The following is an 11546-nucleotide window of genomic DNA, read 5'->3' as shown; positions in this document are numbered from 1 at the left end:
ATTGTAGTCCCTCAGCAGAGTGCACACTTTTCAGATGCAGACAATCACCCGGTTGATTCCCCAACTGCCAGATTGCCTGGGAGTAAGGCCCAGAGGTTACCCGAGGGGAGTTTCTGATGGGATTATCCTGCTCACCTCCCAGCACAGTTCTGTTGTGGGGGTGAGACTGGAAATAAATCACCTACAGAGACAGGTGGTAGGACAAGACCTTCACTTTTCTGTGTGGCTTATGTGTATTCAAGGATTCCAAGAGTGGGGAAAGACAGGTCTGGAGGGCTTAGATTGAAGATGGAGATGTTGAGCTTTGATGGGGTACTGGCTCTGGTGTGGGTGATTTAATTGTATAGCTAGGTGCTCTGTGAAAATGTGCATGTGTGTGCGCATGTGTGTATGCATGTGTGTATTTTGATCACCAAATTATTGCACCCATATGGTATCACATGTGATATGTATTATTTCCACACTGAAAAATAAACTCAAATCACTTTTGCTGCATCTTCTTTGAATCAAGAAGATTCAACATTAGATAATAAAATGAACCACCCATTTAGTCCTAATATTCTTTGTTCACAAACAATTTTTTTTTTGTTTTGAGACAGAGTCTCACTTTCTTGCCCCTGGTAGAGTGTCATGGCATCACAGCAACTTTAAACCTCAAACTCCTGGGCTCAAGCGATTCTCTTGCATGATCTCCCCAAGTAACTGGGACTACAAGTGACTGTCACAACACCTGGCCAGTTTTTTCTATTTTTAGTAGAGTTGGGGGTCTTGCTCTTGCTCAGGCTGGTCTTGAACCACTAGGAGTCCTCCTGTTCCTCCTGGGGTTGACAGACCTACTAGGAGAAGCTTGCCAAGTCTCCTGATGCCTCCTCCCACCTGCCCCAACCAACTGCTGAAGTTGTCTCAGAGTAAGAACAGCGTAGGACAAGCAACTCCCAAACAGACTAGGATGGAAGGAGGGATGGCGTGAATACAAATACCAACTTTTACTTGTCTGCCTTCTTAGATCGTACAGGAGTCTCCCGTGTAAATCCTCAGGGTAAAGAGTCCATGGAGCATACCAAGACGCAGACCAGGGCTGGCTAGAGGTACCAAGGCCCTGAGGTACCGCTGTTCTTCTGGGAGCTGCCTGCTGGCCACTGAGGTACCCAGCACAGACCACCCTGGCCACAACTCAAGAAGGCAGGCAGCTGGAAGCAGACAGCCTCTGCTCAACTCATCCACAACTTTGTCTAAGCCGCTGGTCTTGCCCTGCTCCCAAATAAGAGGAGACACACAGTGGTGCTTTAGTAACTTTCCAGATCTTTTCAGGCTGAACTGAATTCAATTCATTTCCACAAACCTACAGTAGAAGGTTACTGTGTGGCAGGACAGTGAAGGATGAGACACTGTAGTTGGTGCCAAGGAATCCAGGCCAGAAGTGGCAATTCAAGCTCCCTTTGCTCTCTGCCTGCTCTGGCTGCAGCTGCTACTTTCCTTAAGCCAGTTGGACTGGCTTCAAACCGCCTTCAAACCTGCTCCAAAGCGGCTTCAAACCCGGTGGCAAGGGCAGTCCGCAGGCATCAGCTGTGGTGGCGCGCCCTCTCGCGGTGGGTGTTGGTATAGATGGGCTGCCTGCTTTGCCAAGGTAATTTCAGGCTTTGAAGAACAGCATTTCAGAGAAATTTCTCATTAGAGCAAGATAACAGTTTTTCACAACGTAGGCCATACTAGGCCCAGCTTCCTGGACTATGCCGACAGTTCCTTAAGAGGCCCTCATCTGACAAGGTAACAGGGCCTTGTGAGGGAGGTCATGGGATGGGCTTCTGCTCTTCACCTCACCTGGAAGAGACCTCACTTGGGATCCCTGGGCAAGCACTAATTCCACCCGCAGGCTGGATGGATCTCGCCCAGTCCCCTTATCGGATTCTGAAGAACATGGGCTGGTGCTAATGGTCCTCCATCCCCGTGTGTTCTGGGCACGGCCACCCCTTCACGTTATTTTCTATCTCTGGGGGACTTATCTGTTCCATGGAGTGATGGTACCGCTGGCTGAGAACATCTGCCAATCCTGAGACCTGGATATTGCCGTATGTCAGGTGAGAGCAAACACTAACTGGAGGCCAACGACCTGCCAGCCGGGTGCTCTAGCCCCCGGGGACATAGTGCAATGAAGAGAGGTCCCCTCTGTGCAACCCTGGGTCTGTCTGATTATATTTAGAGAATAAAAAACCAAGTGGATTTAGAAGAGGCTGGGGAGAGGCCAAAGGCCCTTTGCCAATATTCATTACAACCTCTGCTGGGAATCAGTCACCTGTAGGTGACTCTTAAAGCTTATTCATGAGGAAACTGGATTCAGGTAGTAAACAGAAATATGAAAACAGAGTATCTTCCCAAGCCATCTAGGCTAGAAAAAGCTTGGCCCATGGTCTCTTATATGTTGGCACATTTAGTTTTATTATATTTTACATTCCTTACCTATAATTAATATTCATTACTCTTGGAATGTCTGCCTCAACAAATTCAAGCAAGATTTAGAAAAAAGCAAAGAACAAAGGTTGTTGAGCATCAAGGAATTGTCATGAACAAGGGCCCACCCTACCTTGCTTTAATTGCTCAGAAATATTTTCTTTAGAAGTAACATAGAATGTAACACAGAATGAACACTTGATTGATTAGGCATATGCCAAGAATCCCAGTGATGAATTGCTAACCTGAGGGCAGTGTGCTTAACCTTTTGCTTTTCATTTTTTTTCCATCCTTATAATACAGTGGTTCTCAACCTTTGGGTCGTGACCCCCTTGTAACAATGAAAATACATCCTGCATATCAGATTTTTACATTACAATTCATAACAGTAGCAAAATTACAGTTATGAAGTAGCAACAAAAATAATTTTATGATTGGGGGTCACCACAACATGAGGAACTATATTAAAGGGTCACAGCATTAGGAAGGTTGAGAGCCACTGCCATAATGGAACTGTTTATTTCATTTTACTAGCTTTACACATTATTACTTACTTTATATGATTGCGTTATTTATAAATTAGTTGAGATAATCTAAGAGCAAATGTTTAAAAACAATAAAATCCTATCAAAATGGTGAACTATTGGTAATATTTCTTGAGGAGGCTATGGAAAAGGGATGAGATTCGTCACAATCTGGATGAATAAGCAGGAGAAGGCTTATGTGGGTTTGACAAGAAATATGTCACTAGGTGAAAAAGATACTTGAAGATTGATTGCAGTTCTGTCCCTCTGAAACTAAGTGTAGAGCCTGATTTCAAGCCTATCACCAACTCTGGACAGGTAAGAGATACTCCCTGAAATAGGAAAAAAAAAATAGTAGAATGTTACAAAATTATGAGAAACCTCAAAAAGCCCCAGAAAATGGCAAGATAAAGAGGCTTTTAAGAAAATTCTTTCATCAGACCTTTACCTTTGGGGCTAAATTCATTCAACAAATATTTATTGAGCACCCAGTATAAGCCACACATTTCCTTAAGCCAGCCCTCGAAATACTCCAAAATCTCTGCCTTCCAGGAGCTTACATTTTAGATCCCAGATCTGCTGTCATTTTGTAGCTTTTCTGTTTTCTCTTTCCTCTTTATTTGGTATGCAACACCTATTCCAAGGATCGGAGCAAATGTCACCTTTTTTCTCGCCATAATGGCAAAAAAATAGCCTGCAGTTCCCATGTTGCATAAGGCAGATAGTATTTCTAATTCCAGGTGGAATGTCCCCTATGGATACAATAGAACAGAGTTGATCTTTAATTCATACAGTGCAAAAAATAAAGAACAACCCAAACCTACAGCCCAACTCCTTTGTCTATTATGTTCTTACAAAGCTAAGTATTTTGGGACAAGTCTTGATTTAACTGAGCTTTTGCTCAGTTTTAAATGAAAAACAATAGTTTATCTCAAACTTTACCAGGAGGATCAGATGGTGTCCTACACTGGAGCGCTCCTGGCCTGTGCCAGGATCTCCTGGAGGATCCTCTTACTCCAGGATACTCAAGTTTCCTGGTGAGAGATGTGCATTAAGGAAAAGCAAAGGGAGCTTTGGAAACCAGAATGTTGGGGGTAGGTGGGTGGTAGGTCTTGGTAAGTCAGAAATGGAAAATCAGAATTGGTTCTGATTCTCAGCTTATGGCACAATTTTTAATTTTATGCCTTATGGTGAAAAGGAGAAAATAAAGCCCTCACCCTACCAGGACTTGTGTGCTTATAAATCAAATATGACCACAGTTATGCAAAGTTCCCATAAGGAAAGCACTTCAGGCAACAGATGTTTGAACAAAAGGTCTTACTTACTTTAGGTCTGCAAATGTCATATATCACGACTTCAAAACCAACAATACACTGTTAGTCTTGCATGATTATAAGAAGTCTTGCACCATAGACCAGCTCCAAATGGGGCCCACTCTTTGATCCTGTGTCATTTCACCCCTGCTGTGGTTTGGAGTGGGTAGCAGGGTGAAGAGGTAGGTTTACCTTTACTTTATTATTTTTTGTTGTTGTTGCAGTTTGGCTGGGGCAGGGTTTGAACCCACCACCCTTGGTATATGGGGCTGGCACTCTACCCACTGAGCCATAGGTGCTACCCTACTTAATTTCCTTTTTTAATTTTTTTTTTTGAGATAGAGTCTTACTATGTCACCCTCGGTAGAGTGCCATGGCGTCACAGCTCACAACAACCTCAACTCTTGGGCTTAAGTGATTCTCTTGCCTCAACCTCCCAAGTAGCTGAGACTACAGGCACCTACCACAATGTCCATATTTTTTTGTTATAGTTGTCATTGTGGTTTAGCTGGCCCTGGCTGGGTTTGAACCGGCCACCCTTGGTGTATGTCCCCTATGGATACAACAGCCGTTAACCACTATGCTATGGGAACCAAGCCTACTTTTACTTTAGTAAAGATAGAGGAGCTGCCTTTGGAGTTTGGAGATCTGGATTCTCTCATCTCTCCTTAGACAACTCACTTCACTGGTTACACTCCAGTTTTCTTGTCTGTGAAACTGGTTATCTGTGTAAGCCTGAAATATTATCAGTGTGAAGATTTACTATGACCATAACTATCCATTGCTTAGCAGTAAATGAAGACTTTATCTGCACTTTGTTGTTGTTTTCTTTTAGACAGAGTCTCACTATGTTGCCCTCAGTAGAGTGCTGTGACATCACAGATCACAGCAACCTCAAACTCTTGGGCTCAAGTGATGCTCTTGCCTCAGCCTCCCAAGTACCTGGGACTATAGGCACCTGCCACAACACTTGGCTAATTTTAGAGATGGGGATCTCGCTCTGGCTTAGGCTGGTTTCAAACTCATGAGCTCAGGCAATCCACCTCTCAGAGTGCTGGGATTACAGGTGGGAGCCACCACCCCCGGCCTTCACTTTCTTTGCATTTTGATTTTCTCTCTGTGGAGTGTGGGGCTGCCATGGAAGATTTCCAATTCCCTTCTGGTTCTGACATTTTTATGACTATATTTTTCTTCTGGAAACTTTTTTCAGGTTGCAAATTGCGGGGAATGCTTCTGATTTATTTCCAGATACCGCTTTGACTCATATTATGACTCATAAAGCTCTTATTTAGCTTTTACAAACTCCTTACAGGTGAGGTCAAAATGGCCCAAGGTTGAGCGCCAAAGCAGCTCACCTGCACCTGCTGACAGCACACAGACACCGTCATACTCACACTCACATGTGAGCGGGGTCCTTGCACTACCCTCCCAAGGGCTAAGCAAGCAACGTTTACCTGAGTTAGTTTGGACCAAACAGAAGAGAACAGCAAAAAGAAAGAGGGCCTTCATATTTCTAGGTTCCCCGGACCTCTCTGTCCTCCTGTGCGGGAATGTAGATACGGTGAATGATGGAATGAAGTGGGGTGGAAAAAGGCATAAAACAGAACAATTTATAGGTTTTTTGAGAAGACTGATCAGAAATGAGCATATTTATCTGCTCTAATGAGTAAGGCTGTGGGCAGAATGTACTGACTACTCTTCCCTTTCTGCCTAAAAATAGACAGCCTTGTTGGTGTTCAGAGAAGTAAGGATTGGCCAATAACTTCAAATACGGTGACTGAAGACGAAAGAGAAGCAGTGCCGAGCAGCAGGCATGGGATGGAGGAATAGTTGTGTGAAGTCATGCTCCCTGCCTTCGAGGGAGAATCCACCATGGTTGAGCAGATTCACAGTCATGAAACAGCAAAGCAGTCCCAGGAGTCTACCCTACAGAAATACAGGTCCGTGTGCACAAAGAGACACGGCAAGAATGTTCATCATAACATCACTCATGACAGGCAACAGAACATACAGTATGTTGTGATAGTAATAAAGCAAGTAATGTGTGTCCACAAAGTAACAAAACTAGAAAGACAACAACAACAATGCAGATACCTATAGCAACATAGATAAGCCTTACGAAATCATGTTGAGTGGAAAACCCCCAGATACAACACATTACATTATTCAAAAATTTTGGTATAATGAATCTATTTATTGCTTAATGGCCAGGATGTTGCCTATTTGAGGGGAAAAGGGCAGATTCTTCTCTCCTTTGAAAGAACCTGCCTCCTTTGAGGAGGTGGCAGTCTAGTGGGGGATGCAGGGAGCTCCCAGGACCACAGGGCCATGTTCTGTATTGCACCGTGCTTGCTGGGGCAGAACAGACCTCCTGATAGTGGGCGACGTGGGGCTCATCTCCATAAGGAGGGGAGCATTAGGGCAAAGTCTGCAGAGACAAGGATTGTCTAATGGGTGATGTGAAAACACACAGCTGATATAGTTGTGCCTTCTGCCCCTACTTGATTTTAATCCCTGGGTCATGTAGATTTATTTCTTTTAAATTTCTCTTAATACAAAGGGGAAATAAAAGGCAAGTCTTCTTCCCATCTTGTCCCCTAGGTCTACATGACAATTGCTGTTAGATGCTTATTAATTTTTCCAGAGGTTTTCTATGAGTAGAGGAGCATATATGAATCAAAACGCCCATTTTATATAAATGATGGCAGTTTACATGTTATTCTGCCTCTTTAATATGGTGTATCTTGGAAAGACTCATGAGTGTTTTCTGGAGAACCTGGAGAACTTTCTCATTCTTTATAGCAGCCTCATCGTGTTTCCTGTAAGCTGTCTTCCACCTTGTTAACAGTCTAGCATAACAATATTTTTGACCATGAGCTTACCTATAAAATGGATTTTGAAAAAGAGACATTAAACCATATCTCTAGACCTTTTGTTTGAGAGAACAGTCTGAGTGTCCAAAGAGGTGAGGGCCACGAGTTCATTCCCAAATTTCCAGGTCTGGAAAGATTGAGCTTAGGCACTGGCCCTCACAAAGGGTATGTTGACTCACAAACTTGACTCACAGACTAGTAAAAACACTTTTAAAAATAGGGCTTTAGGGGATACTGTCTGGTTGGTCATGACAGGCTGCCCCACATGCCATGAACTAAGTAATTGTGAAATAGATATGAAGATATGCACTCAGGCAGGAGGATCAACCTCAGTGAATAATAAGTCTGTTAAAACGTGAGATTCTTTCTCTGTGGAGAATTTGTTCTGAAGATATTTCTGAAATCTGCCATCTTAAAAAAGAAACATGTAATTTTATGTGAACCTTAGGAAAGTTGACTTCCATACTAAGATATCACTCTAAGTTCAAGGATTCCAACAAATAACTATAATTCTGAATGTATCCTGTGCACAGCAAAGTGTATTTTAAAAACAAGAATTACTGTTTGTTAAAAAACACTAGACTGTGTATGTAGATAAATGTATAAGTCATTTTTTAAAAGTCACCTTTTAAAGGTGAATTGTAGCTGAGATAACAAAATGCATGTTTTATATATTACATTCATTCTTTCTATTTATACTGTATCTTTTTCTTTCTTTCTTTCTTTTTTTTTTTTTTTTTGAGACAGTCTCTCACTATGTCACTATCTCACCCTCAGCAGAGTGCTGTGGCGAGACAGCTCACAGCAACCTCAAACTCTTGGGCTTAAGTAATTTTCTTGCCTCAGCCTCAGCCTTCTTGCCTGGCTATTTTTTTGTTGCATTTGTTTAGCTGGTCTCTGGCCGGGTTCAAACCCGCCACCTTGGTGTACGTGGCTGGCATCATAACCACTGTGCTACGGGTGCTGAGCCTATACTGTATCTTAATTAAGAAATGTTTTAAGGCAAAACTTGATTGTATATATTTTTTAGTAGTACAGCCACTAAAAAAACAGCTGTGAAATTATAGTTTAGAAATTTTCAGTATAGTTTTGAAACTGAATATGCTCTGTTGGAAAATCAACTCATTTGGAGGACATATAACTAGTGTTGCATTTTATCACACACTTTCTCCTTTAGATGTGAATTTATTTCCAAGTCTCAGATACAGAAAGCAATCCACAAGGAAGAATTTTATAAATAATCCTGAAGAATCAGGCATATCATTCAAAAGAAGAAAAACTAGATAATCCAGCTTATTGATTCATTATTCTATGGTCATAGGTTCAAAGGTTTATGTAATTGCAGGGCTGAAAGAAACTAAAGCTCGGTTTGTTTCAAGCCATAAGATAATTATTCCAATGTACATAATATTAGTAGCAACTTTTTTATATATTAAAAAATACTTTGGCCAGGCATAGTAGCTTATATGTGCCCACTTTGGGCAACCAAGGAGGTAGGGTCACTTGGGACCAGGAATCTGAGACCAACCTAGACAACATAGCAAGACCCCATCTCTACAGAAAATAGAAAAATTAGCTGGGCACAATGGCTTGCACCTATAGTCCCTGCTACTCAGGAGGCTAAGATAGGAGAATCACTTCAGCTGAAAGTTTGAGTTTACAGTGAACTATGATGATGCCATTGCACTCTAGCTTGGGTAACATAGTGCAATGCTATCTCTAAAAATAAGAACAAAAACAAAAAACCTTGATAAAATCCAAAAATAAAAAGACAACTCAATTTTCAAATGGGCAAAGGACTTAAATAGATATTTTTCCAAAGAAGAAAATAAAAATGCCCAAGAAGCCCTTGAAAAGATGCTCAATGTCATTAGTCAAGACCACAGTAAGCTATCAATTTGTATAAAGTAGGGTAGCCATAACAACAACAACAAAAAAACACAACAAAAACTGGAAATAGCAAATGTTGGTGAGGACATGGAGAAATTGCTGGTGAACATGCAAACTGGTACAGCTACTGTGGTGACTTTGGTAAATCTTTAGTTGGTTAGACAGAGTTGCCAATTTGACAATGAAATTCTACTCTTAGTGATGAAAATGGTGTCCACCTGGCTTGGTGCCTGTAGCTCAAGCAGCTAGGGTACTGGCCACATACCCCAGAGCTGGCGGGTTCGAATCTAGCTTGGGCCTGCCAAACAACAATGATAACTACAACCAAAAGAATAGCCAGGCGTTGTGTCGGGCACTGTAGTCCCAGCTACTTGGGAGGCTGAGGCAAGAGAATTGCTTAAGCCCAAGAGTTTGAGGTTGCTGTGAGCTGTCTCGCCACAGCACTCTGCTGAGGGTGACAGCTTGAAACTCAGTCTCAAAAAAAAAAAAAAAGGTGTTCAACAAAAATGAAATGTCAGTTACACATTTTCATTTAAAAAGAGAGATGTGGTATTCATGGTAACAGGGAAGTTCTGGACCATGGCTGAGTCAGAGATCAAAGCCCAGGCGAGGCTTCCTGGGGTGCAGTGGGAGGGAAGAACATAGTGTGGAAGGTGGGTGTGGGGGCCAGAAGCAGGGCAATCAGGCACAGTCACCTTGCCCAGTGATGGCCTGGAGCACCTGGCTGCCTGGAGGGCCTCTTCCCACCAGGGGTACAGGTGGTATCCATAAAAACCCATTATGACTTAGGGACTAAACTGCTTCTGTGAAAGAAACAGCAATGAAAAAAAGCTTAAGTAATAGAATTGCTGACTCAGAACTGATATTGAGAAGGGATTATATTATTCTCTTCTCTCCAACCAGAATTGCAAAAGTTACCACAGAATGGTAGAAAAAAATCAGTTTTTAACCTATTTCTTAAGATTCCTAGAGTAGCTCTAAATTTTCCCTGAGTAATATGCACCAATATTTTATCATCTTGGTGCCCAAGAAGTTCTTTCTCAGGTTAAATTCAGGTCTTTTTTAGTGCAACTTAAGTTTACGACAGGTTTCTTCACCTATAATCAAAGAATGTTTTCATATACACATGTATTTAACTTTAGGCACATAACTTTTGTTCATAAAAAAGGTATATTTGAATCTGAGAGTAATGCAATAACTTGACAGGGTATTTTACATATAAAAAAAGCAGTTTAAAATCAGTAGTAATCTTAATGTTGGAATCTTTATTGCTTTTGGAGATACTTTACAAAATTAGTTTGATGCCAAATACATAAACATTGGAATGCTGTGATATTTATGAGGGAAAATGATCTTGAATATTTTATCTTTTACAACTTTATGGTTTTTCACTGCTTTTATTCTTATTATACCTAAGAAATACATAGTATCCCTTTAAGTAGATGTATCATAGTTTCCTAAACTGTTGCTTTGTTTTCAACATGAAGTTTTTTTTTCTAAAATGTTCATCAAAATATTTTTTGTTGTTTTCCGAGGATAATTTCTAAGAGGCAGAATAACTGAGACATTGAAAACAAATACTTTGTATCTTACACACACATTAACAGATTACAAAGAAGTTAAGTAAGTTTTTAGTGCTTTTCATTTTGTACATAAATCCAGTTTCATCCTGCCTTCATTATCTCTGGGTATCAGGCTTGTAAGAGAGGGCCTGTGTGTAAGTCAGGGATGGAACACCTTTATTCAGAAAGAAGCTGGGAAATGTGGAATTCTGTAAAGGAGTCTGCATACCTAATTCTGTTCACTCTGAGCCCTAGGATTCTGATTGCAACCTGGATACCTATATGTAATAATATCTGGAAAGATTCTTAACTCACAAGAATTAAAGAAAGATGTAAAGAAAAGGATAGGCTGTGAGTTATGCACAGTTTATTAATAAGTAACCTGAGCCTAAGATAATTATGACATACACATATTTCATAGAAAGGTTACGCAATTCTATTATTTCTTCACTATTTATCTATTTAAAATATTCATGAAGCTTCTTTTAAGCAGAAATACTCTATACAAAATACAAAATACTCTATACAAAATTATAAGGCAAACAACATGTTCTGCCTATGGAACATGTCATCCTATCTCACCGCTTTACCTGCTCACTCACTCCCACCCCCAGAATACCTCAGAGCTCGTCTGCATGGGAAAGGAAAAGAATAGCAGTTGGTACAAAACTACTAGAAGCTAAGTGAAATCATCACTTAAAAAAAGTGAAAGAGGCTCGGTGCCTGTAGTTCAGTGTTTAGGGTGCCAGCCACATACACTGGAGCTGGCAGGTTTGAATCCAGCCCAGGCCTGCCAAACAACAATGACAACTACAACTGAAGAATAGTCAGGCATTGTGGTGGACACCTGTAGTCCCAGCTGCTTGGGAGGCTGAGGCAAGAGAATCACTTAGGTCCAAGAGTTTGGGGTTGCAGTGAGCCATGACAACACAGCAC

General features: G+C 41.3%; 1 protein-coding gene across 1 annotated transcript; it reads right to left on the bottom strand.

The window, feature by feature from the left end:
- Positions 1-3554: 3554 nt before the first annotated feature.
- LOC105888388 (sperm-associated antigen 11-like) lies at positions 3555-5794 on the bottom strand. Its single transcript, XM_012813926.1, has 2 exons — positions 5740-5794; positions 3555-3724 (listed from the first exon to the last, which is right to left on the bottom strand). Exons 1-2 carry the CDS (start codon positions 5792-5794, stop codon positions 3555-3557), a joined length of 225 nt encoding a protein of 74 aa, XP_012669380.1.
- Between the last annotated feature and the right edge of the window lie 5752 nt (positions 5795-11546).

Source organism: Otolemur garnettii, unplaced genomic scaffold (genome assembly GCF_000181295.1).
Source record: "Otolemur garnettii isolate 467f Iridium unplaced genomic scaffold, OtoGar3 scaffold00351, whole genome shotgun sequence".
Classification (NCBI taxonomy): Eukaryota; Metazoa; Chordata; class Mammalia; order Primates; family Galagidae; genus Otolemur; species Otolemur garnettii.
This window is presented reverse-complemented; position numbering and strand designations above follow the sequence as displayed.

What these genes read in the sequence shown, in the direction of transcription:
- LOC105888388 (XM_012813926.1), bottom strand. Translation starts at nt 5,794, where the DNA reads ATGAAGGCCCTCTTTCTTTTTGCTGTTCTCTTCTGTTTGGTCCAAACT. An exon ending in TTTGGTCCAAACTAACTCAG is followed by an intron (nt 3,725 to 5,739) that starts GTAAACGTTGCT and finishes TTGTATCCATAG; the next exon opens with GGGACATTCCACCTGGAATT.